Here is a 26401-nt window from a genome sequence, read left to right on the forward strand (position 1 = left end):
TCAAACTTAAATTTATATCTAAGATGTTGGAGCATCAATATGGAGTCAAAGGTTGATTAAGGGTTATAATTTAAGACTAAGTTTCAATTTTAAAATTTTAATTAATCCCTCTTTTTTTTAAAATATATTATAAACAATCAACCTTTATGACTCTTAACTTAAACTGAAATTGTTTGATGGACATAAACAGAGATAATTCCAACTAGTAGCAAATCACTAATAAAATCTACACTTATATAAAAATCTGCTTTCAAATTGACATTAAAAATGTTCAAGCACAAACACCAAACCTAATTAAAGCTTAAATCAAACTCTAATTTCAGTGTTCACACTAGTCTACGTTTCTATTGTTTTTAAATTCCTTGGACTTTATCAACTTCTAGACAACCTTATTTTCACTCTTTATTTATCAATCCACAGTACTATTTCTATTGTTTCTTCTAAGCGGTAACAAAATATGTTGCTTCTTCATTTTGCAGATTAGTTGTGAGGTCAAAACTCGAATCCTAAAAATATCAAAGTACTACTAATTATTATTTTATATCGCGATTATGCAATTTCAAAATATTGTATTTATTTGTAGCCTTAAATTTCTGAGAAAACATGAAACAAAACATAATTAATTTAAACATGCAATTAAAATTCATATATTCACTTTGCACCTTCCGTAAATTCCACTTAAATCGAAAATTGGTCCAACCTTGCTGACATTCTAATGTCCCTTTTGCAGCTTCCAATTGCAAATTTACTATAATATTGTAAAGTTTTAACTTCTATTTGTTTATAAAAGTGACATTAGGAATACATTTAATCCAGAGACAATATGACGGAATAAGGTGCTACGAACAGCAGCTCGCATCTACGCTGTCGACTTTGCGGTAGTGTATCGACATGCCTCTTGGCTACGAACGAAGCGTTTTCGACAGTACAATTACGCAAAAGCGGTAGTGTATGTAGAATACTTTTCGACACCAATATGGCTAGACCCCCTGGGGGTCTAGCCAAGATGGCTTAACAGTAGTGTATGTAGAAAGTCGAAAACTAAATTTGTATGAAAATGACAGCTCGTGTCGACAGTCGGTAGCCTAGGCCCTAAAGGCGTGAGTCGGGATACAATAAGCGACGCCATGACAGTGCTACGAAAAGACACACATTAACGCTTACGCTATTCGCTAGCCAACGGCCAATTAATGTTTCGGCAGTGTAGAAAAAACGGCGTTTCTCCGCCATTTTTTAGCGTGATCTCAAAAGCTGCTGTTTGCAATAATTCAGTACAAATATTGCCATCTTTAATGGCTACCGTTTTAAAAACATGTCATATTGTGGACTGGTTTTAATTTGTTATCTGTCTTTTTTTAACGTTTTCGTGTAATTATAATAATTTAAACTAGAGTTAATATTTTTAAGTTAAGAGTTTTAGTTTTTCTATGAATCAATGCGAGGATAACATAATAGACACAGATAAATATGAAAATATCAAGAAAATCAGCAAATTAGTAGAGGCAAATCCTAGTTATATTGGATATCTTTTATTGATATTTATATTGCATGTAAGTTCATGAAATTGTTGTTTAATTTGAAAAATACATATACCATTTAATATTGCATATATTATGAAATCGCAAAGTAAAATGATTGTACATTTTATTTGTATATTTCAGATGAGAAAGCAGTCACTAATGAACATAATTAGAAGTTCTAAATATATTTTATTGTAATTATAATAGAAGCTAATGATATAATATTGTTTTAAATTAATGAAATAAAATGGATTTATACTTTATGAACTTTGGAAATATAAAATCTAGTGAACAATACTAAGTAATGGTAAGCAGATATTTTCTTTAATTATTTACTAAGTCAATATACTGGAGACTTTATTATAATATTGTTAATGAATGAGAAGTTTGAATTCAAGTCCCTTGGGAGTTACTGACATTGTTTGGTTATTAATAACTTTAATTGACAATAAGCAGCAAAGTGATAAATTAAGTATATTTTTAAGTTTTGAATTAAGTAAAGAGTTTTAATATTAAAGTTACCTATTGAACAAACCTTGGACCGATCTTACAGTTTAGTTTGTCAGTTTTCTATTTGATCAAAGTACTAACTAAAATATTTTCTTTTCAGAAAAAGAGAAGCTAATAAGACAACTGAAAAAATATTAAAAAAACCCACAAATGGACAAGATTTATTAAAGTCTTATCTTTTAATTAATTTAAGTGTTATATTACGTACCTGAAAATGAATTTGATAAAGGGGAATGAAGCATTTAATGAATAATGTAAAAAATAAGACAAGTGGAGTATGAAATAATGGTTGGTTAAGTAACATTGCCTCATGAACAGAAAACAGTAACTGAAACTATGTTCCTCCACATTTAATCTTAATAAGTTCAGCAGTTTGGATGTTAATGAGATATAATTATAAACAAACTGCATTTGTAGATTTTGGGAAGAATTATATCTTTACAATAACTATTATTATTTACAATTGTTGTGTTAAGGAAACAATCTCTAATTTTTAATCTCCCAGGATGTATTCATAGTAACTGTAGGTATCATAGTAATTTTATGAAATCATCACAACATCTAACATTAGGTTTTATGAATTGAAAAATTTTTTGTATATGACAGCACACAAACAAGATATTGACATTGCTGCAAATTAACACTTACATTTATTAGTTAATTATCTACATATATAAATATGAATACATCTACATTAGGTAGTAATGCATTGAATTTGGTGCACCTGTGTGTGTTCAGTAGTAATGTCTGTATTGTTTAATAAGTTGTTACATATGCTTATTTTTCTATGTAGACTGAATTATGTTAAGGTAGATATTTGGTGCCTTATTTTAATAAAAAATAACCATAACTGAAACATTTTTATTTTGCTACCTGTTTCTTTAATATACCTAACTATTAGTAGGTACGGGTCATTCATATATGCCTTATCTGTATATTCTTGTAAAATAAACTAATATTGTTAACCACTTTAATGGCTTTTCCTACTAGAGAAGACATAGGTAAATTACCAAAAATAAAACTGACAAATACATAACATACAATGTTTATTCATTTCTTACTTAAACAGATTTTTGCATTTACATATTAACTAGTAGCAAATCACTGATATAACCAAAAGTTAATTGACATAAATATTAACTTAATAAAATCAGCATCAAACTTAAATTTATATCTAAGATGTTAGAGCATCAATATGGAATCAAAAACCTTTGATTAAGGATTATAATTTCATACCAGACTAAGTTTCTATTTTATAATATTTGTTAATCCCTCTTTTCATTTCAACCTTATTTTCACTCTTTATTTATCAATCCACAGTACTATTTCTATTGTTTCTTCTAAGCGGTAACAAAACATGTTGCTTCTTCATTTTGCAGATAAGTTGTGAGGTCAAATCCTAAAAATATCAAAGTATGAGTACTAGGTACTAATTATTATATATCGCAATTATGCAATTTCAAAATATTGTATTTAGCCTTAAATTTCTGAGAAAACACGAAACAAACCATAATTGATTTAAACATGCAATTAAAATTCATATATTCACTTTGCACCTTCCGTAAATTCCACTTAAATCGAAAATTGTTCCGACCTTGCTGACATTCTAATGTCCCTTTTGCAGCTTCCAATAATTGGAATTTGCAATTATTGCAAATTTACAATAATATTGTAGTTTTAACTTTTATTTGTTTATAAAAGTGACATTAGGAATACATTTAACCCAGAGACAATATGACGGAATAAGGTGCTACGAACAGCAGCTCGCATCTACGCTGTCGACTTTGCGGTAATGTATCGACATGCCTCTTGGCTACGAACGAAGCGTTTTCGACAGTACGATTACGCAAAAGCGGTAGTGTATGTAGAATACTTTTCGACACCAATATGGCTAGACCCCCTGACCGTTAACTGTAGACTGTAGACTGTAGAGTGTAGAGTCTAGACGTGAAAACTGAAATATATATAATTAGATATTATTTACTTAATATAATGAGTAATGATAATATTGATGAATATAATTTGTTAACATCTATAGAAAGTCGACATCGAAAAGAAAGAAAAGAACTACAAAGCAAAATCCAAGGATTAAAAAAAGCTGCTAAAAATGACAAGACAAGGAAGAAAGAACTATCAGCCGAAATTGCTAAATTAGAAGCTGAGTTGGAGTCGAGACAAACTGTAGAACTAGAAGAACTCAAAAGAGATGATGTTAATGAAGCTTCGTCTTTATTAGAAGATGAAAACATTTGGCAAAATAAAGATAATAATATTAAGTTATCAAAAGCTCAGAAACGAAGAAATAAAAAAAATCAAGAAGAACAGGAAAGAGCCGAACAAATTAAACTTCAAGAAAAAGAAAACCGACATGGTCCAAGGAATTTGGAAATGCAAGCTATATTAGCAAGACTAAAAGAAAGACACCTTAATATTTTTACTGTCAGTTCAGATGGTGATTGCCTCTATAAAGCTATCGAACACCAACTAACACATAAGAGAAACATTACAGTCACTGTTGATGAGCTGAGAAAAAATGTGTGTAATCACATAAAAGAAAATAAAGATGATTTTTTACCATTTCTTACAAACCCAAATACTTTTGAAATGCTCACTAGTGAAGAATTTGAAGATTATTGTGAAAAAATTTGTAGCACTAAAGTATGGGGTGGTCAATTAGAGATCCGAGCCTTATCTAATTGTCTAAAATGCCCAATCACTGTTATCCAGGCAACAGGTCCAGAAACTATTGAACAGGGTAATGATTATGAAGGGCCACCTTTAATAATAACATATCACCGTCATATGTATAGCTTAGGTGAACATTATAATTCCACTGTGACATTAGTTCAAGATGAGATAGATAACCAATAGCAGTTAACTAAATGAAGACTAAAATAGATGAGTCCATTATGAGATATGTGACTCTTCTATGACAATTATTATGAATGGCATTATTTGCTCACTATTTTAGTTGAAGGCCAAAGGACTATTTTTGTAGTTTAACCAACTGAATTATTTAGTAGGCAATTTCAGCAGAATTTTTCTATAACCATATTTTCTTTAAGTAATATATTAAGTTTTACAAGAACAAAATGTTAATTTTAAATATTTATATTACTGGTATTTAAAAGCAGTTAACTTCAAAGAATCATTATTTTAAATAACAAGGAGTTAAAAGAATAGTCAGCATTAAAAAATAATCGTTCATTCTAAGGACTGTAAATAAAATATTTGTATTGTTAAAACAATTTATTTGAGAAGGGTTAGTGCAAATTTTCAAACATAATTCACAAATTAGGCACCAGCTTGTATAGGGTTAGGTTCACCTTCCTCTGCATTATGCTTATTAGGGTCATCTGGTTTCATAGCTGGGAACAACAGCACCTCCTAAAAGCAATTTGTGATTTTACGATTCCAACCATTTATGTTTGCTTGTTATACATATATATGAATAATCTTTAATATATTTCTCTAACTTTTGAAAGAATTACCTTTATATTGTTTGAGTCCGTCAAAAACATAGTAAGACGATCAACACCAAGTCCCCAACCCCCTGTAGGAGGAAGGCCATATTCAAGAGCAGTGCAGAATGCCTCATCTGTTGGTGGAGTTTCGTCATCTCCAGCCGCTCGATCCTTAGCTTGCTGTTCAAATCTCTCCCTCTGTGTGGCTGGGTCATTCAACTCCGTGTAAGCATTACACACTTCCTTTTTCATTACAAATACTTCAAATCTGAAAAATATGTTATATACTACTAATAAGTTTAAAGTCAGTAAAGGCAAAGTAAGATAATAAGATGATTAATTCTAATTATAAGTTATATTTTACAACAATGGCTAGTTTATCAAATAGGGCACAGAGATTATTGCATAATCATGCATTTATATTGAATGTAATCTAATGTTACATTAAATTAAAACTTATACATGTAGGGTACAATTTTCTCATAGTAGTAGTGTTTATCAGAAATACACAATCTAAATTTATGTGATTTTTTAATCATACAAAAAGTTACTTTTACCTTTCAGTTAAGCCAGGGATATCTCTATGATATTTTGAAAGCGGACTCATTATTTGAGGATGGTCCAATATGAATGTTGGATTGATGCACTTCTCTTCAAGAAATTCTCCAACCAGTTTATCTAATAATCTTGCCGTTGTTCTTGGGGAAGGGCATTCAATCTGAAATAAAATAAATTTAATTGTTCAACCCCCATAATATACAACATAAATTGAAATATGAATTGGTGTGAAATTTACCTCATGTTTTTCACAAAGTTTGCTAAGAATAGCATTAGCTTCTGGTGTGTCAAGCTTATCAGCAGGAGGAAGTTTTACTTTCAACTCTTTTTCCAGAGTGGCAATCATAGGTACTCTTGAAAACGGGGGAGTAAAGTCAATCTCCACTTCCTCTCCCTCTGGACCATCAGGATGGTACTTCACCTGTAAATTTAAACTGACAAGAAAAATAGCATTGGTTTCATTTGCATTGTATCCTTATTAATAAAAAAAATGTAGAGGTTCAATCTTTCAGGTTTGGGCCTCAGATTTCTGTCAGTTTTATGATCATTTGTTTTTTCTATTAATATTGTTATTTATAACAAATATAAACATTTTCCTTACCTTATAAGAACCATGAATGCTTTTCACCATACCAGAAATCATACTCTCAGTTATTGACATTAAATCATGGTAATCTGCATATGCCATATAAAACTCACAGGTAGTAAATTCAGGGTTATGTGTTAGATCAATACCTTCATTTCTAAATTGTCTACCTATTTCATATACCCGGTCTAGACCACCCACAACCAACATTTTATGGTATAGTTCTGGAGCTATTCTCATGTATAAATCCATGTTAAGATCATTGTGATGGGTAATGAATGGCTTCGCAGTTGCTCCTCCAGGGATCATGTTCATCATAGGGGTTTCAATTTCCAAAAATCCAAGGTTGTCCAAGAATCTTCTTATATATGCTATAATCTTAGTCCTAGTATAGAATGTTTGTCTCACCTGTTGAATATACATTTTATAAAATTAACTTTGATAATTCTTTTAATGTTTTAAGACACTTTCACATTTTTTATGCGTTAAATTTTATAAAGTGTGTTTTACTAATTCATGGTTCACATACTTAGCAAGAAGAACTTTATATCTAAAAATAAACAAAAATGTGAATTAGAAATGCAATGCAAATATAATATTTTCTTATAAAATGATCAGAAAATTGTCCCTATATTGAGATATTAGGATTTAAAAATAGTTTTAAAGCCTGAAAATTAAAGGCTTTAATTTGAAGGAAATTACCTTATCATTTAAAATGAGGTCCAAGTATCTTTTTCTAAATCTTGTCTCTTTATCCTTTAGACCAAAATGCAAATGTGGAAGCATATGAAGACAGGGAGAGAGTAATTGCACTGTCTTTGGAACAATTGATAATTCCCCTTTCTTAGTCTTACCAGGGTGACCCACACATCCAATAATATCACCTCTTCTTAATTTATCTGTGTCCTTGATAAATTTTTCCTCAGATTCATATAATTTAGCATTAGCCATCACCTATAAAATTTAGAAAAACACTACAGGATATATGCAAAATGATAATAAATTGGTAACTGATTATTTTGAATGACTTGATTGTAAATTACCTGAATTTTAACACCTTCCCCACGTAAATCATAAAAAATAAGTTTAGACCCAGATTCTCTTATAGAATGAATTCTGCCAGCTACTGACAAGGTAACATTATCAACAACATCTCCATCATTTAAATTATTGTATTTTTCAATAAAGTTTTCCAACGATATTGTAACAGTGAACTTATGGGGATAGGGGTGATCTTCTTTTTTTCCATTTTTAAGGGCTGCTACTGCTGCTGTTCTTAATTTATAGTACTCATTTGGACTGATTTCTTCTTCAGCCTTGGATGCTTTCTTTTCTACATTAACAACAGGCTGTTGAGCAGCTTTTTCAGCCTTCTCTTTCAGTTTTTGTTCGGCCTTAAGACGCCTTTTAAGTTCGCTATAAATATAATTAATTTAAATATCTGCACCTTAGGTTAAGATGTATGTCTAAATGAATAAACTAACCGTGGGTTAACTGTAGAATAAAATTGGGAAAGTGGTTTTACAAAATTTATATTTTTACTCATCAAAGCACTAAACAGAACCGTCGTTAAAGTCCGTGACGAATACATATTATTACGATTATTCACACAGTACTCACTTTTTCGATAGCTTTTCACTTACAGCCTCAGCCATTTTAAGTCAAGATTTAGATATTGTGAGATATAAATTGATCTTATTTAAATTAAGCTTAACCTGAAAATTGAAATATAACCTGTAATCTGAAAACAGGTATTAGGAATTTGTCATGACATAATTGACAAATCACCAGATTTGCTAGTCACAGAACATTTATAATATTAACAACCGCACAGACAAAAGCCTAGTCAGCACATTTATTGTTTCTACCAAAAAGCAGCTCTTATTATATATATATATATATATGTGTATTTTAGGAGTTCATGGCTTGTTTCTTTACTAATTATAAAAAATATTTTGTTTGATTAACTTTATGTGATGTTTTTAATCTATCCACGCCATATAAAACGTTACAAGGATAAAAATAATATATTATACACTAATGTGTTGCGTTAGCTGTTCTACCAACATTTCTATTGACACTTTAAGTTTGACAGCACAGCTGTTCGATTCTGCTGTGGTTTATGTCTCTCAGGTGCGAATTTATTTTAATAATCTGAAAGTGAGTGTGACTTCTTTATATTTGTGGTATTTAAAACGAACAAAACATAATTTTAAACTCTCATTCTCCATCTAGCATATCAAAAGGTTGGCAGGTGCATCATGAATTTTCCAAGTACAGTTTTATTTGTCTTTCGTTCCAGTAGACATAGTTGGAGTAAATAGGTTTGTAGCCTTGCTATATACTGTTTTTGTTTTCATACATACTAATTACTTACAGGTAATATCATATGAAGACGAGATTACTTAGACTGCCTGTGACGATTTAATCGAAATACTATGCCCCTTTTTGGTAAATCTCAGAAGAGCCCAGCGGAGCTTGTACGATCTTTAAAAGATGCCGTAACTGCTCTAGAAAGGGGGGATAAGAAAGCAGAAAAAGCCCAAGAAGATGTGAGCAAAAACTTGGTATGAAAGATACTAAATTATATTGATATTAATAATAATACTTTTAGATATTAATATTGGTTTGTATATAATAGGTTTTGATAAAAAACATGCTGTACGGTACTTCAGATGCAGAGCCACAAACTGATATCATAGTGGCACAGCTGGCGCAAGAATTGTACAATACTAACCTCCTTCTTCTCCTCATTCAAGTAGGTACTAGAGTAAAGATAATTTGTTTCTTGTATTTTACTTGTTATAAATTAATATTGTTTTGTGTAGAACTTGAACCGCATTGACTTTGAAGGAAAAAAAGATGTTGCCCAAGTATTTAACAATGTGTTGAGGCGTCAAATAGGTACTCGGTCACCAACCGTTGAGTACATATGTACAAAACCTGAAATTCTGTTTACCCTGATGTCTGGGTAAGTTTTGGCAAATTGTGACTTTAAGTAACTACATTGAATCTGAAAAAAAAGAATTTTTGTAGTAGGATTTATTTTAGAAATAATTTTGCCACTAATTTGTGCTCCGCCATTATATAAATTTCTGTATTTTTTTAAAATAAATAAAATGATTTCACAAATATACAATAAATTCTTAAAAATATGGCTTTTCAGGTATGAGCACCAAGAAATTGCTTCAAACTGTGGCACTATGCTAAGGGAGTGTGCTAGATATGAGGCTTTAGCTAAAATAATGTTATATTCTGATGATTTTTACAATTTCTTCAGATATGTAGAAGTTTCAACATTTGATATTGCCTCTGATGCCTTTTCTACATTTAAGGTTAGTAGGTGAAAAAAGTGTTTAATTATGAAATGATATATGAAACTTTTTGAATAGAAGATTCTCCTGCCCGTTAGATATATTTTCTTACTATCTGAAATGAATAATTTGTATATGTAAGACATAAAACATATAGTTTAATCAAATATTTACACATTTTAGGTGTATACAATTTTTTCTTCTGTACCATTAGTTATCAGATCATTATTTTGGTCACTAATTAAAATTTGTAATATACACTAAAAATATTTGTCACAATTCATTTCTTAAAGTATTTTTTTTATTTAAGTAGGCTCATAAAATAAGCTTAAGTAAGTAGGTCATGTAAATGTTTAGTGTTTTGATATAATTGTCTAATGAACATTCATAGTTTTATTTTCTGTTTCTATTTGGTTCTCTGGGAATAATTATCAATTGTAAGGCAACAACAATGAATCTGACTTTTTTATGTAGAAAATAATCACTAAAATGGGAAGTAAGGCGTATTACGTCACGCAATTTTTAGATATTATTGACCCCCCCCCATGTAACGCGCCGTAACGTTTATCTGTACCCAAGTATAGTAAAACACCATTATGTGGTGTCAAGTACTGGAAAGTCGAAAATAATATTAACAATAACGCGTAATTCAATCTCCGCCCCGTATCGTAACGTTTTACAAAAATTCGTTACGTAATACTTGAACGGTCCCCAACTCCAAGTTAAATGTGGGGCACTTTAGGTCTTATATCTTATATAATTTTGTATAAAGTATATATTATTCTTGTATTTTTGAATGTTAATTAACTTTTAAATTTATCATGTTGCTAATTATTAATTGGACAATACCATTAATGAAATTAATCAGCACTTTGTCAGGTTATTTAAAGTAAAATATCTATAAAACTACACCGCAATGTGTATGAAACTAATGTATAGAATAAGTAATATAATTAAGCCACACTAAGCTATTGATTGAGCTATATTTTATCTTGATGTTAATGCATGACGTACAGACCCGAGCGGTAACGCAAGTTCGGCTCTGTACATCAAGAGCAAACAACATATACGGCGAGAGAACGTTGAGGTATTTGCTACCGCGGCTAGTATATGGTCTACCCAATCACATATTAGATTGCCTAACGCCAACCAACATAAACAGCAAATTAAAAAACTACTTTTATATGCATTTGTCGCGCTCCTAAACAAGACTGTTATGGTTACATCAATATAAACCACAGCGGTTTTCTAATGTAACTTATTATGATTGTATTATATTTTGTTTGTAAAAGAAATTAAAAAAAAAAAATGATCTAATGGGAATATAAATTTTAGGAACTGTTAACACGACACAAAATATTAAGTGCTGAGTTTTTAGAAGCAAATTACGATAAGGTGTTTAACCATTACCAACGATTGTTGAACTCGGAGAATTATGTAACTCGACGGCAGAGTTTGAAATTACTTGGAGAACTCTTGCTGGATCGACATAACTTTTCAATTATGACCCGCTACATCACCAACCCGGAGAATTTGAAGTTGATGATGAATATGCTTAAAGAGAAATCGCGTAATATACAGTTTGAGGCTTTCCATGTTTTTAAGGTATTTATTTCATTCACAATTATTTTTAGTTTTTTTTATTCATATAGATTATAGAATTTTATGTTTTTATCTGATATCTAATACTGGAATATTTAGTTGACCCTTTGGATTAAATGGAAGTTATAAAAGTGTAAGTGCCTCTTTCAGGTTTACTTTAGAGATTTCTGATTTCTTCTTACAAATAGTAATAATTATTTTATTTAATAAGTATTTATTTTTAGGTCTAGCTTTTTACATCAACTAAGACAACCTTAATATCTAAAATAGTATGCATTGTCTAAACAAAATAGAATAAGTAATTAAGTACACATCAATTATTATAAATGAAATATATTCACTCTAATAAGAACTGTTACTATAATACTACATTATGATTGAATCCAACCTGGATTCTAATTAAGTTTTTATTTTATTTATACTTTGAGTGATTAATGTATTAACAAGAAAAGGCTAATGATGCTATAATTTTACAGGTGTTCGTAGCCAATCCAAACAAACCAAAACCAATACTGGATATACTGCTTCGAAACCAGGATAAATTGGTGGACTTCCTGACCAAGTTCCACACAGACCGCTCTGAAGACGAGCAGTTCAATGATGAGAAGGCTTACCTTATAAAGCAAATTAAGGAATTGAAGCCATCAGAACACTAACATTTCATCACATCACTTCAAAGAAGTTAGTTATAGACGCTATATTATATTTAAATGCTTCTAAGTCACCGGAGGGTGTGGTCACACTAGACTCCTATTATTCTACATTCGGTCTGTGATGAGTCGTTTGTGTGCTGCGAGCAAATTATTTGTAGGAATTTTTAGTGTTATCCAATGGTTTCGCATACAATTTGTAAGTTAAAACCATTAGTTATAGTGACAGGTTCCTAAGTCACAACTGGATTTTTTTATTGTATCATTCACAAATTAGGGAGAAAAGTCTGTTACAGAATCTTTTACCAAAATGTTATGTAATTTGTAAATATGACATGTATTTTTTAATTTTTATTTTATTCGATAACAGTTGTGTAACTGAGCTAAAGGAGGAAATTATAAATGGCTTAATATGTTGCATAATCAAAAAGATAATATTTGAAGAGTTATTATTACGAGTTTTTTTTAAATAATTAAATGAGTATCTTAGACTAAACTATAATCAACAGTTCGTTACCGATGTGTGAGGGACACCGATCTATGCAAGCGAGATGCAATGAGAATGTCAGCCATTTATAAATCCATTCTCCTCAGCTAATATGAGTATTGGTTCAGTATTTGGTACCATTTTGTATGCATTGAATTCCCATTGTATTACCCATAGGACTTTGAGCGTTATCTTTTATATATTTTGTAGTACAGTTTCATTAATTCAATTTGTTTTTGTAATAATCAATATATAGTTTTAGTTTACGTCATCATCACGTTTGTGTAGTTACAATTAAATATATGTTTTGCGTTTATAGAATATTGATGAATTATGCAGGAAATATATAAATAAATTTATTTTCTGTTAATGTAAGTCAATTTATTGGGGTTTAACTAATTTTAGACAAAGGAAAATTTTAATTGATTGCACTACATTTAAATTTACGTTAAAATTATTTTATTAAAGAAATAGAGAAACAATTATTAAGAATGTTTCAGAATAGTGTTGCCTGCTAGGGAAAATAATTCAAGTCGAAGATATTTCGCATCATGAAGCAGGGATATTTGAAATCTAAATTAGCTACAATATACCACAATATACCTATAATCACATTTTGTACATTTGGCAAATTTTGTCACATAATAATGATGAATAAATTATTAGAAAAAGTTTATCGTGTTTTATTTCTATGTTCTAGATTTACTTAACGGTATAATACCAAGGGTATTTGACGTCCGCAAAAAAACTGTCAGCTTTTAACTGGAGCTGCTAGAACTGAAATTGATGCCACAAGTTAAAATGGGAGAGAATCGAAGCTTCCGACTAATGGTGGTGTTATAACAAATGTCACAACTAATAAATGAAATATTAATAAAGTTACGTCATGATTGCAATCTACATTAATGATATTACAAATGTTGATTGAAATATCTTTAAACGTTGACAAATCAACGATAGCGACACATCTAGCTGGCTATAAAATGAGGAATTTGTATTCTATATCACTTCACCTAGTTTTTTTTGTATCTAGCTTTATGAATAAAGTAGTCTTCGAAAACTAAGCCATGTGTTAGCCTTTCCTTTTTTAATTGGAGTAGTATTAGTAATGCATTGCAATTCAAACTACATAATTGAGTGAAATTCTCTATTTATTACCATTTTACATAATAAACAAAATATTAAGCTTTATACAAAAATAAAATTACAAACATAATGGAAGAACTAAAGAAATATTAAAGGTCTAATGCATTCACAATTACATAAGAAAGAGATTTATTATTTACATTTCTTTAATAGTTAATTCGCAAGAAATTATTAACTAAAGCATTTTATCAAGATAATCTAATTTTCAAAACGTTCATCGGTTATCGCCTTTCAGGAAATATTAAAATTAAGCCATATTTATTATCATCGAAACAAAATTAAATACGACAAATTTTTAGAATAAAAATTAAAAGATCAATATAATTTAAATTCTGCTTTTTTCGTACATAATTTATTGAACTAAAATTGTACTATTTTCAAAATTCCAAAATAAATTATTAATTTACATCCAAAGTCAGTACAATGAAAAATTTTACATAGAAAAAAATATAAACAGTTTTATGCTCACGCATCTTACCTACCTATATTACAAATTATTAAAGAAATTAAATACCTACGCCTAAATTCTAATGTACATGAAACCGAATGACTTCATGTAAACATTGGGATCTTATTATATAAGTAAAAATGTAGTGATAGTATACCAGGACTGATAAAGATATAGATTTTTTTGTGTACAGTACTTAACGATAACAACGACCATTAGAAAGAGATAGCTTTAGTTCCGCTTGGCTACGTTCCTTGTCACTCATTCTACTGGCGACAGCCGTTGACCGAAGCCGCCGTTCGTCAAACATTGTTCCGGACTTATTAAATAATGTAGACTTTAGTACGGTATTCGTTGTCATGGTTACCATTGCCGTTGCCATGGTAACTTTGATCCGTCATAAGGCCGTTCAAATTTGGTAGGTTATCGCCGAGTACTATACCAAATTTACTTTAAGTTATATATTTAAAACATGTTTTACACTACAATTCATAAAATCAATTCTGCTGTAAAACTAAATATGGTAACAATAAGGTGTTCCGAGTGTCATGTTACCGGTTGCCGCCAATAAAGGCCCGAGATCATTAAACAGACCAATCTTATATTTTACCTATTAGGTAATTGTCAATGAACGATGGGAAATCGCTAATAAAGCTCCTTGATAAGCAAACATTTAAGGTGGGAACTGACCAACGTTACGAGGTGTAATGTAACATGTAATGTAATGTTACACAGCGAGCATTCGTGCAGTCAGTACGTAGTGTTACGTCGTGTTTCCCCGGAACACGACGTACTGACTGCACGAATGCTCGCTGTGTAACATTACATTACATGTTACATTACACCTCGTAACGTTGGTCAGTTCCCACCTTAAGATTGTCATTTTAGTCTAAAGTTTTTGACCTAAAATCGTCGGCATTGAACATGTATTCGTTTGAACGTTGCCTAAAATTACACTATTATGAGTTAAATTTTTTGGTACGCAATTGTAATGTGGATATTACATTTGGTAAGTTATTATTTTATATTTGTTTTTCGTTATTGACAATGAAAATATCCTCGTTAAAATGCTACGTTATTTTGATTTTGTTGAATATAGATTGTTAACATGCGACCCAAAATTTAAGTAGATTTTCTTTTCGTTATTAGAAATGACAAACTCGATAAAACTTTATTTAGATTTTGTCTCACATGCGACACAAAATTTAAGCGCTGTAATACATTTTCAAATTGGGCAATTAACTAACAATAACTCGATGCATACTATGACGTTTAATAGTAACCATGAGCTTTCTCTGTAGCGCTCAAATTTCGCACGTCACGTGACCCGTCTAACTCATAATAATAAGTTGGCCAGTGTTGTTAGCGTAGACTAAACCTTGGCCAGGTTGTGGCGCCCAACGCAAACAGTTGAGGCTCGTGAAACCGTGTTCCCAGGTTTGCTCCAACTCTTTTATAGGCGACAGCCCGGTGCGGCTTGTGCCGTCTGAAAATTATTTTATACATGTACAGTGAAGCTAGAAGAATCTGTGGAACGTATAGAGTTAATCAATTTATATATATAATGGTATCGATCGCTTATGCTGGGAATAAATAAGGCGCAACTGCGTTTCTCTGTGAATACAAAAGTAACAACATTTAAAGCCTATATTCTAGATTTTATAAAATAAAATAATATAATGAAAAAAATTAAAACATCTTACATCTATTATGTCAAGTGACAAATTAAACATCGTCGTTCCTTACATATATAAAACCAGTCTTTCGGTAGTCAAAATATAACTATTTTTAACTAAACATTTGTTTTCTCCGTTTGTTTAATTGTAAATTGAGTAACTCTTACCGAGAGGGTCAAGTCTGAAGAGCAACGCAAAAACGCTGCTTCTCGCGTGATGTACCGATGTGAAGCGACGAGACCCAAGCCCCACGGCCAAGTGTCGCCCAGTTGGGGAGAGGGCTACCGACACTGCACTTTGCTCCAGCACCGCTGTGTGAAGGCAGTGACCCAGGCGGGGCCATTCCAGCGAATACACCCCTTGATCGGAAATATCGCGATATTATACCTCAACTTTATAATTGACGTCAATGAATTTTAAAGTTTAATGATCAATTTTAGTGTCAGCTCAATGAAGATTTGAACTATGGACATATTTTTAGGGCATCAGTTCCATACTCTCAAAGATAGTGTACAGAAGTAATAAAGCGCGAAGAATAAACAAAAAATGTATTAAATGGGTCTCAGTTGTCGTTACTCTTTTATTTGTCTGAAAGTTAAGAAAAAAAAAGAAAAGTTAAGAGTTTAGCTGGAGAAGAACTACTATAACAGATCTGTTTTCTCTTCTTCATTCTATATGAGTAGGCGTCTTATTTCATCCGATATATGCAAAAAAGAATTGAATTAAAGACCGTAATGTTAATTGTATTTTTGTGTAGTGTTAGTGTAAAATAAAAAAATAAAAATCACACACACCTATCTTACCTAGCCAATGGCTTGTGTTTCGTAATCGTGGTACAGGTAAGAGAGCCACTAGCAATCTGCCATCTTTGGATATATCAATACTGGCATCGTTATGAATTCTGCATCTTTGAACCACTATATTTTTGTCACCTAAAATAATTTAACAGAATCTATATTATAAGCTGAAAAACTTATAATAAACTGTTTCGTGGTAAAACGAGAACACAATGAAATATGTAGATCACTTCTGGAAACACTATTTTCTAAATCAGTTCAGTTGATACTTGCTACCAACAAACTTGATAGACCAAATTTTCTTCAAAGGGAAATCTTCGAATATGTCAAGATATATTTTTTCCAAAATAGACTTTAACACTATAAAAGTGCCTTTATTATATTAATTCATGAATGTACTAAAAATTAAACAATCGATTAATTACTAAATTAAACATTTCTAGTGTAATTTAAAGTTGTTATTAGTCAGTATTATTAAACTGAAATCAGAAAAACAAATTTCACCGAATAAATTTGCGGTAAAAATTAATATTTTGGGCGTAATACGCGAAAGAAAGTGGTTGCATCCTAAACATTTGAATATACGCACCATCTGCTATGTCCGGCGCGTCTCCACTAGTGAAATCCCATGCCTGTATTCTATGGGACGGGGAGGGAAAGTTGTCTGATATAACACTAGCGTCCAATAGACCAGCCATCCCTCCCATGCCCACTCGTCGAACTCCGAAACCAGCAAAGCCATTCCCTTCCCCATTATTCTCGTCTTCATCTTCAACTACCACTGCATTCTGTAATTCAATAGGTTTTCTATTTGCAACGACAAAACATTGTGGGAATCAAAATTCACTAATATCATTTGTAAAATCCTCGCATAAACCCTTTCTCATAAGATATTTCTAAATTGAGAAAAGAAAAACAGGTTATATGCAGTGTTTCTAAGCTAGGGTAGTACAACATGAATTAATACTCCACGTGCGATGTGAAGACAGTCGCCATCAAGTATTAGTAATGAAATTAAAATAGGCCAAATAAACAATTCTAAATCTGCAACTTACGCTGTAATTAATAAGTACTACAAGGCTTACCTGTGCCAGAATTATTGGTTGTAGATATTCGTGAATCCTAGGCAATCGTGCTTGTGGATTCCCTTGTCCTTCGACGTTGACCGCGTCATTCACTTGCAGCAGCGCCTCACCGGCGTGGAGTTGTCTCATATCTTCAGAATGTATATTAATAGGAACTCGGGCGACAAGACGTTCTCTGTTCAGTAAGTTCGACCGATTTTCGGAAGTACTTGAACGGGCCCCTTGCTGATTTTGATCATTTCCATCTTGAAGAGTAAACATTTCCCGCACAGACGACGGAGTATACAGACGTATCGTTTGCAGGCGTCTATATCTATTTCTAGCAGCATTTCTCAATCTAACCGCTTGCATGTGAGCTATGCGTATTAAATTAATCCTGTGCTCGAATTCGTTCATAACTTCTGGTGGGAGTCTAGACGGCTCTTGATTTGAAATTTCACCAAGCGGTGGTCCACGTAGGGGGAAAACTACAGGTGCGACTGGTGGCGAAGGATCTCTTGGGGTAGGTGTTTTGACAATCTTTCGAGGTAACGCCCGCAACATAGGAATCCGGTGAGAGGCCAAAGGAGGCACACGCTTCCTTATAAGAGGATGTTTTGTAGGATTAGTACGATGTAAAGCTTTAAGCCGTCTACTTTCCAAATATAACTCTCTTCTACATCTGGCAGTTACAGATGTGTTTCTATTAGCTGTTGCTATTTGGACAGCTAGACGATTACTCCACTTTTGAGCGGCGGATGTACTTGGTAATGATAAGGATTCATTTTGCGCGGTACTGGTACTAGGACTAGAAACCATTGTTAGAGAGATAGAATTTTCTGCATTATTAGATGTACTTTCGCGAGCGCGATCTTCCTCTGCCTCACTTGATATTGAATTTTGCACTGATTCCGATGTGTTCGCGTCATTGGTATTACCGTCAGTGTTACTTCCAGTATTTCCAGAGTTATTAGAATTGCGATTATCGGACCGTTGTGGAGATTGGTTCGTGCTTCCACTTCCACGTCCACCGTTTCTATTACTCATTAGCATTAGACAGGTTAAAGCTAACGCCTTTTTTAACGTTCGTAACATATTTATGATAAGTTGGCTTAAACCTGGCTCTTCCAAGCACATCATCATCATATTGAACATAACAGACAAAACTTGCATTGCACGCATCCGAATCTCATGCCTCGTAGCACTTATTTCAATAGCCCGGGCGAGTTCTCGCCGAGGCCTGGAGAGCCTTGGTGATAAGCGGTTGGATGTGGGATTTCGGGCTCTTCTGCGTATTTCGTCTTCATGCCTCCACCTATGGTTAGGTTGTAGGCGGCGTCTAGCGAATGGAGAAAATCGACCCCCTGAGGAGGATCTCGTTTGTGGATTTCTATTCTGTCTACTTGTATTTGAAGTTCCAGGACTTGAACTTGGTTCATTATCACCCGTTTCTGCAGGTGCTTGCTCTCTACTCGTTTCAGCGTTTCTGTCTTCTGTCCTTTGGTGGCCTCTAGTTCTGCTCGAGCTGCGACTAACATTCTCCGACATGTCAGACAACATCATGCATCTTTCTAAAAGTGATCTTGAATAATAACTGGGAACATCCTGTCTTCCCGTTTCCCTATGAAGCATTAGAATTCGCCTCCTTAAATTTTCCCACATATTACGCAAGTCCCTCATACTTATCCTTTGTCCGCGGACCCAGAAATTCGTTAGCTGTTGAACATGTTTTTGCAAGGCATTAACGCCGCCTCGAACTTTTCGAAATGCTTCTTGGGAGGTCAACGTGTTTCCTCCGGACCAAAAGTTGTCTCTACTGGTAGAGGGCATATTAGGGTCGAAGCTACTACTCCGTGCCCGATTCTCTCTAGGTTCTGCGTTTGTTGTAGTAGTTGTTGTGGTAGTGTTTGTGCTTTCCTCTGCGGATTGCGGATTTTGTGACCTAACATGAAATGTTCTAGGATTGGGAGACACGTTAAAACCACCCAACTCGAAGTTTTCTTCCAACACCAATTCATCGTTCAATTCGAAAACTAATCTGTCCGTAGGATGTTCCGGTCTAGTAGATCCACTTGCATTTGGACGATTACTATTTCTGGCGGCGTCTTCCCTGAATGATGCATTTCTGGTTCTGAATATGTTAACTTCGGGAGGGTTATCACTGTCTGATTCTGAACTAGATGATAAAAAGAGTGACATGGGTAAGCCTGAACTAAACAACCTGGGCCGAGTTCTGGTATTTCGAGATCTGGAAGTTCCATCGCTCGATCCGTCTCCATCAGAATGCGCTCTAGAACGTTCCCGTCGTCTTTCTCTCGACAAGTTCGATAACGACATATTAGTGATCAAATTTAACAATCTCGTCCCAGAATCTCTGAGAATGTCACGTATCAGATCGAGACTCTCGTTGATAGTTTGTGCATCGACTGGGGTATTGACGGGAGATTGTGTGGTTGTATTTGTACTAGACGTGGTAGGATTGCTCGAGGTTTCGGGTGGGAAAGCATCGTACACTACCTGAATGGGACTATTTACGTCTGGAGACGAGGGAGTTAGGTAATCGATTTGTACTGAATTGTCTGAAGGGAAAATCGCGTCTACAGAATCAGAAATGGTGTCATTGAAACTCGTTAGGGGATCGACAGGGGCCGGAGGAGGTGGAGGAGTGGGAGGGGGAGGAGGAGTCACCGATCTGTAAGTGGGAAATACATTTGTTCGAGAAGATCCCGAATTCTCTTGGTTAAAAACGGTAGTCGTCAAAGTACGTCTCGGCGGTGTAAAGGGATTTGGTAAATGCCTGGCCGCTTGCCAAAGAGATGGCCTATTGCCTTCGTTGAGAGGTTGAAACGCTGAAGGGCGAGAACCAAATACAGAGGACTCTGGGCGAGTGGTGCTCGAACTTCTTGTCCTGAAATTTTAAAACATTAAACTGCACATTTGCACCACGGTGTTGAGGACGAATTTATTTCAGTAGGACCGTACAATAACTTGATCCATAATATTAGATAGCCTATTTTAAAGCATTAAAAATTTACCTCATAGAGTTTCTTTCGAGCGTCAATGCATCCAGATTCAAAAGTCGACTGTGAGAAAGTGGATCTGTATCAGCATTATCTGTATTTTCATTAGTTCTAGATGTGCTCGGCAGGACATCTATTAACAAAGAAGTTAAAAAATAAAGCTAATAAAATCGCAATATAAGTCTATGATGAAGGAAATTAACTTAGGTAAAGTGGTGTTTTTTTTAGATTTTTTCGTCTTTGATAACATACAAATTGATATTATAATTTTAAGATAGTACATATTTTTACGGAAATCGATTTAAATATGCTCGGGTGCTGCTTTTGGTGACTGGTCGTACTTGAATTCGTGTATGCGGTGATGTTGGTTATTTCGACTATGTGTTTGCGTGTTGTTTCCACGAGAATGTAAGTGCGTGCTACTATTTCACCATGCCTCCTGCTGATAGAGGACAAACCTTTGTTTTTAATTTATGTTATTATTATTAATTACTTAAAATGTCACATTGGACATGGTGTGTGTAATGGTTGCAGTTCCTTACAAACATTTTGTAAAACAAAAAATGGCGATTAAAAAGAGTGGCGGAGAGTTTATTGCCAGTTCTTCTCTCCCGTTCTACGCCCTTGATTTGAAAACTGGCATTAAATGTAAAATTGATATGTATTTCTTTACTGACATGTCATAAGTGTACATTATGTTACATAGCGATTAAATGATTTTTTTACTTTACTTTAATAAAATTTGTATGTAAAAAAAAAATACTTTCTTTCCATTCAAATGTTTTACCTAATAAGACTCATTTATGATTACATTAAATTGTTTTGCATTGTAAAATATACAATAACACATAACGCAATTTATTATGACAAAAGAAATATATTCGTTAAATAAAATGTATTGCTTTATTATAGATTTTCTTACCTTCTTCAGAAAAGATCGTCCTTCGCGTTGGTCGAATTGGTGCATTCTCTGTTGCAGAACACATAAAAACGTTTAATATGAAAAAAGAAAGACATTTATGAAATAACTTTTATTCTATTTTAAAAGATTTTTCTTACCTTCTTCAGGAAAGAATGGCGTCCTACGCGTTGGACGAATTGGTCCATTATTATCTGTTGCAGAATCTGTTTCCATTGGGTCTGTTCCGCGATCGGTCTGCAAAAACATTAATATTCAAAATTCATTCCAACTTTAAGTACTTCAGACATGGGCTATATTTGACTAATATTGTACATCCTCCAAACTAAAACAATTGTAATCCACCTAACTATATCTCATTTGTAGAACAATTATGTTAACAAAGCTTCCTCTACATTTACTACTTTATACTCTAGATTTTTTTTTCTTTTGACACTTTTTTTAATGGTTTGTTTTATTGTCATATAGACTATATTTTATTTTTCAGTTATTAAATTTCACGAATCAACAATTTTAATTTTTCATATAGTAAAATAATTAATACACAATATATATAATTTAAACATGTACATATTAGAGCAATGCTCACAATTGAAATGTGTCAAATGTAAAAAAATGAGAGTATACTAAATTAGAAATGGCCGAATCTACTTATTTTACAAATGAAAATAAAAACTATACCGTGCTAGGCGGTGGGGTCGTAGCTGTAAGCCTATGTCGTACCAAAAACAACCTCTGATAATTTCTCACCAGACTGTCATATCTTTGTACTAAATTTTGGTAAGAATTAACTATGACATCTCCCGTTGGGCCCGTTGGATCCGATCTATTGTTAGGACTATCATCGGGTTCTTGTCTGCGATAGTTGACTGGCGGACTTGAATGGGCATTGCGTTCAGAGACAGTAGGCGCACAAGGTGGAGTATTATACAGTGATATTCCTGTTATGAGCTTATATCCGAGTGAATCAAATGCCACATATCTGAAAGAAGAAGTTATTTTTGTTTGAATCCAGAATTTAGCCATACCCACACAATACACTTAAAACCCGGACTTGTAGCTTTAAAAGTAATCTTTTATATGACCACTAGTGGACCCGACAGACGTTGTCCTGCATGATATTTCAAGCAATTAGTAAAGCAAAGTATGAAAGTACCGACTGCAGCGCCACCTGCCGGGCTGATTTGTGAATCTAAACCATTCCCAGATCCCCTTGAACACACACAAAAAATTTCATCAAAATCGGTCCAGTTGTTTGAGAGACGTTCAATGACATACACACTCACAGAAGAATTATATATATATAGGTGTTTAATTGTATTAACAATTATCTGGAAAATGTCAAAAGTAATATGCAGTACAATTTTTTTTCAAAATATTTGGTATGTTCCATACCATTGATTTTACAATAAAAATTTAGGTTAACTGATTTTTTGAACAACTGCTTTATTGTTAATGTTGTTCTAAAGAAACACTTCTTATTAGCTTCCCTTGAAACATACCTCACTTTCTCATTGATATCATCAGTTGAGACTTTAGTAAAGGGTGCCGGTTGACTCCAATCCCAAAAGTAAAGTTCATTAGAAGTGGCTATCACTAGTAACTGCTCCCGCGGATGGAACGCAATTGACGCTATTACAGTTTCCTTTTGTACACTCCATACTTCACTTCCACCCTAAATTTAAAAAAAAAATGTGTGCGTGTACTAGGTGTATACACGTAAGAAGTGAAATGTGCCGGTAAAATTTTTTCCAACGCCGATAAAGAAGTTTGACTTCAAAAAGCAACATGGCGCGTAACCGAAAAATGTGACGCGTAACGAAAAAATGTTACACTAAATGTTTTTCCAACCCCGATAAAGAAGTTTCACTTCAAAAAAAATTCAATCAATGATTTCCACACCATTTACAAAATAATCAATGTTTGATAATATTTCAAATTTATTTCAGATCTAGACTATTTATAGACAGGTGTATGTAAAGTTTTTTGGTTAATACTCAGTTCATGTTACACATAGGCAACTTACTACTCCATTACTTGTGTATATATACAATAAAATACTTACACTTGCAATATCCCAAACTCTGACTTGGCCTCCAAGACAACCAGACCCAATTAGTTCTGGATGTGATGGATGAAATGCTATACACCATGGTGTTCTTGGGTGACCCTTTAATATTCTGACATGTTTACCACTCGCCAACTCAGACACATACACATTATGATTTCCATGCGTTGATGCAACTTTGGTACTGAAAATTGGTAACTAAAATTATAATCATAGTCAAATATATTGTATACATATTGAATAAAATGTATGGTTACTTATTTACTTAGGTTAGACCATTAGGTTCAGAAAAGGGTAGAAAAAATATATTCACCATTGTTACTCATATTTACAAAAAAAGCAATCTACAAACAGAAACTAATTTTCAAACATTGAATTTAATTAGGAAATTTATAAAAAAATTCAATATTTCACATATTGAAACAAAATGTTTAGATATCTTTATACGATGAATGAGAATTATGGGTAAGATTCAGAGTTAAGACTTAGAGCAATCTAGTCTTACTTAATTTAGTTCTCTACTTAGTGTGGTTTGTAAACGCTATGTCTTGACTCTGAATGTTAGGGTAAGTACATAGCAATATAAATATTATAAAGCATTTACCCATCAGGACTAAAGACCATGAGGAATGTTGAACGTGGATATCCTGGTAGATCACAGCACTGAAATCATTTATTCTTAACTAGTATACTTATACCACTTTGTATGGAGATCTAGATATCATTTACAAATGTAATAATTAAATTTTAAGTAATAAAAAAATGCAGCACTATGATGAATGTATAAAATGTGTATAAAACTTATGGTATATACCATAAGTTAAGACATCAAACTGTTCAAACAAATATTATATAATTTATAGTAAGAGTAAACACTTCTTTAGCCAATACCTTGTCTATAATATTTACTTGCAAAAATTTTGGATAAATTAATTACAATTAAAGATTGATATATATGTTGAGTAACTTTTATTACTTACTCTTATTTTAAGTGGTTTTTGAACAAGAATATCTTCAGCAACATTTTCTAACACAGTTTTATTGCTTGGTGAGTTAGGGGGATTAATACCTCTTTCTCTCCATACCCAACTGCGTGCAATATTGCCAGATTGACTGTCATCAATAGGTTCTGATTTGTTCATAAGCCAGTCACTATCAATAATAGGATCCATTATCCTAATAGCAAAAATAAATTGTTAATATTTACATAAAACAACATTCTTCTTGTAGTTAGTTTTAGTGATACCTTATTTATTTGTGAGTTTAAGTAAATATTGCAAATATACAGCCTGCAATAACAGGCACTATGTTTATTTGAAATAGCTCCCAATGTTCTCTTTTATTCCCAATAAAATCCAAGTGGATGGTGTTCTTTATGACATACATTATAATATGTACGTACCAACTTACATTGCAAAATACGTGATATAATCATTTAACTCCAGTGAGCCATATTGGAAAATGACAACAGGTTATTTTTAAAGTAAATTACATAAATAAAAGTATTTCAAAGACAGACTAAACTAATTTTACACTATTACAACGATTTAAGATTGTTTATAAGAAAACTCACGTATAATCGCGAGATAAGCGTCAACATTGAACAATGTGTTCAGAAAAGTAGGCAGGGTGAGTACTTACTTGAATCATATTGCAAATATCAGCACAAGAGCTAAAGTTAAACTAATAATATAATATTTGTAAGAGAGAGAACAAGCAGTAACTAAATTCTAAAAGATTTGTAATTACAATATCGGTAACTGCACCGAATATATTTTTCGGTAAACACAGATGCAAAATGACGTCTGTCAAACATACTTTTTATATTTATAGGTATTACTTTTTAATTATATAAATTGAACTGAACACTAGCGGTTTCGACTTTGAAATTGACAGGTATCAAGTCTACGTATATGACTAATACATGTCTGTGACATAGGCAGATAATAAAAGGTATACTTAATAATGGGTATATAGTTCCACAAAAAGGTCTTAAACATACATACACATAATTGTAAAAGTGAAACGCCATAGAAATAGCATTATAACGTAAATTTTTTATCTCTATTGAAGATACACTTTAATTTGTTAATTAATCGTGTCTTTATACCTAACACACTGAACTGGGGCTGCATCAGTGGTGGGTGTACTTAGCACTAATTCTAAAAATTGCATATATTATATTTTGGAGACAACGTTCTCAAAATACATCTTTATTCACATAATTGAATTAAGTAAAATAAAAAAAATAAAAAAATACGACAATAAAAATACGATTTACACGACTGCTGGAAATTTGGAGAGAATTTTTTAACGAGACTAATAGAGTTTATAAACGTATCAAAAGATAACAAATTATAGAGAAACTGAGACATGCATAATTCTACAACAATCTACTACGTAAAAATTCTAGTTTCCACACAAGAAGCACTCGTCGTGGTTAGAAAATCGATATTCGATTTATGTTTTCATTGAAGAAGTTCCATTTACATGGTGGTTTGAACAAAGGAACGTAATTAACTTATATCACGATTCATGACATATCGCTATATTCTGCGGCGTTATCACCTCA

The 26401-nt window shown here is 32.6% G+C and overlaps 4 protein-coding genes and 1 long non-coding RNA gene across 19 annotated transcripts; 2 read left to right on the plus strand and 3 right to left on the minus strand.

Moving 5' to 3' along the window:
- Positions 1-356: 356 nt before the first annotated feature.
- On the minus strand, positions 357-3778 carry LOC125056924. 6 transcript variants are annotated; one of them, XR_007118130.1, is made up of 2 exons: positions 3587-3778; positions 357-506 (listed from the first exon to the last, which is right to left on the minus strand). It is a non-coding gene; the product is annotated as an uncharacterized LOC125056924 (long non-coding RNA). The 6 variants fall into 6 exon arrangements; XR_007118129.1 differs by having other exon boundaries at positions 3580-3778; XR_007118126.1 differs by lacking the exon at positions 3587-3778 and adding an exon at positions 701-836.
- A 32-nt stretch (positions 3779-3810) lies between these two features.
- Positions 3811-5271, plus strand: LOC125056915 (deubiquitinase OTUD6B). The gene has a single exon (XM_047660277.1). The coding sequence runs from the start codon at positions 4023-4025 to the stop codon at positions 4899-4901; it is 879 nt and encodes a 292-aa protein (XP_047516233.1). The 5' UTR covers positions 3811-4022; the 3' UTR covers positions 4902-5271.
- LOC125056895 (lysine--tRNA ligase) lies at positions 5265-8418 on the minus strand. Of its 2 annotated transcripts, none has more exons than XM_047660237.1 (8): positions 8259-8418; positions 7682-8054; positions 7341-7592; positions 6654-7046; positions 6291-6473; positions 6052-6212; positions 5522-5762; positions 5265-5417 (listed from the first exon to the last, which is right to left on the minus strand). In XM_047660237.1, exons 1-8 carry the CDS (start codon positions 8291-8293, stop codon positions 5325-5327), a joined length of 1731 nt encoding a protein of 576 aa, XP_047516193.1. In that variant the 5' UTR covers positions 8294-8418; the 3' UTR covers positions 5265-5324. The 2 variants fall into 2 exon arrangements, with proteins under 2 accessions (XP_047516193.1, XP_047516192.1); XM_047660236.1 differs by lacking the exon at positions 8259-8418 and adding an exon at positions 8123-8258.
- A 249-nt stretch (positions 8419-8667) lies between these two features.
- On the plus strand, positions 8668-14580 carry LOC125056909 (protein Mo25). 5 transcript variants are annotated; one of them, XM_047660271.1, is made up of 8 exons: positions 8668-8798; positions 9018-9205; positions 9280-9396; positions 9467-9609; positions 9805-9973; positions 11288-11557; positions 12031-12235; positions 13392-14580. In XM_047660271.1, exons 2-7 carry the CDS (start codon positions 9077-9079, stop codon positions 12208-12210), a joined length of 1008 nt encoding a protein of 335 aa, XP_047516227.1. In that variant the 5' UTR covers positions 8668-8798; positions 9018-9076; the 3' UTR covers positions 12211-12235; positions 13392-14580. The 5 variants fall into 5 exon arrangements, with proteins under 5 accessions (XP_047516227.1, XP_047516226.1, XP_047516225.1 ...); XM_047660270.1 differs by lacking the exon at positions 13392-14580 and having other exon boundaries at positions 8684-8771; positions 12031-13365; XM_047660269.1 differs by lacking the exon at positions 13392-14580 and having other exon boundaries at positions 8723-8804; positions 12031-13365.
- A 581-nt stretch (positions 14581-15161) lies between these two features.
- LOC125056882 lies at positions 15162-25637 on the minus strand. Of its 5 annotated transcripts, none has more exons than XM_047660203.1 (14): positions 25471-25637; positions 24810-25005; positions 24434-24492; positions 23827-24013; positions 23264-23436; positions 22443-22743; positions 21902-21998; positions 21765-21818; positions 20858-20975; positions 17844-20730; positions 17348-17546; positions 16756-16893; positions 16129-16320; positions 15162-15771 (listed from the first exon to the last, which is right to left on the minus strand). In XM_047660203.1, exons 2-14 carry the CDS (start codon positions 24999-25001, stop codon positions 15617-15619), a joined length of 4752 nt encoding a protein of 1583 aa, XP_047516159.1. In that variant the 5' UTR covers positions 25002-25005; positions 25471-25637; the 3' UTR covers positions 15162-15616. The 5 variants fall into 5 exon arrangements, with proteins under 5 accessions (XP_047516159.1, XP_047516161.1, XP_047516158.1 ...); XM_047660205.1 differs by lacking the exon at positions 25471-25637 and adding an exon at positions 25240-25412 and having other exon boundaries at positions 16765-16893; XM_047660202.1 differs by lacking the exon at positions 25471-25637 and adding an exon at positions 25240-25411 and having other exon boundaries at positions 21765-21812.
- Positions 25638-26401: the final 764 nt, after the last annotated feature.

Source organism: Pieris napi, chromosome 15 (assembly GCF_905475465.1).
Source record: "Pieris napi chromosome 15, ilPieNapi1.2, whole genome shotgun sequence".
Classification (NCBI taxonomy): domain Eukaryota; kingdom Metazoa; phylum Arthropoda; class Insecta; order Lepidoptera; family Pieridae; genus Pieris; species Pieris napi.

Bases quoted from the DNA above. Each gene is read 5' to 3' on its own strand.
- LOC125056909 (XM_047660271.1), top strand. From the start codon at position 9,077: ATGCCCCTTTTTGGTAAATCTCAGAAGAGCCCAGCGGAGCTTGTACGA. The intron at 9,206-9,279 runs GTATGAAAGATA...TGTATATAATAG, and splicing joins AAGATGTGAGCAAAAACTTG to GTTTTGATAAAAAACATGCT. The intron at 9,610-9,804 runs GTAAGTTTTGGC...ATGGCTTTTCAG, and splicing joins CTGTTTACCCTGATGTCTGG to GTATGAGCACCAAGAAATTG.
- LOC125056915 (XM_047660277.1), top strand. From the start codon at position 4,023: ATGAGTAATGATAATATTGATGAATATAATTTGTTAACATCTATAGAA.
- LOC125056895 (XM_047660236.1), bottom strand. From the start codon at position 8,229: ATGTATTCGTCACGGACTTTAACGACGGTTCTGTTTAGTGCTTTGATG. The intron at 7,593-7,681 runs GTAATTTACAAT...TAAATTTTATAG, and splicing joins GGGAAGGTGTTAAAATTCAG to GTGATGGCTAATGCTAAATT. The intron at 5,418-5,521 runs GTAATTCTTTCA...AATTGCTTTTAG, and splicing joins CGGACTCAAACAATATAAAG to GAGGTGCTGTTGTTCCCAGC.
- LOC125056882 (XM_047660201.1), bottom strand. The intron at 24,493-24,809 runs GTAAGTAATAAA...AAATGATTTCAG, and splicing joins AAAAACCACTTAAAATAAGA to TGCTGTGATCTACCAGGATA. The intron at 17,547-17,843 runs GTAAGCCTTGTA...ATTGAATTACAG, and splicing joins AACCAATAATTCTGGCACAG to AATGCAGTGGTAGTTGAAGA.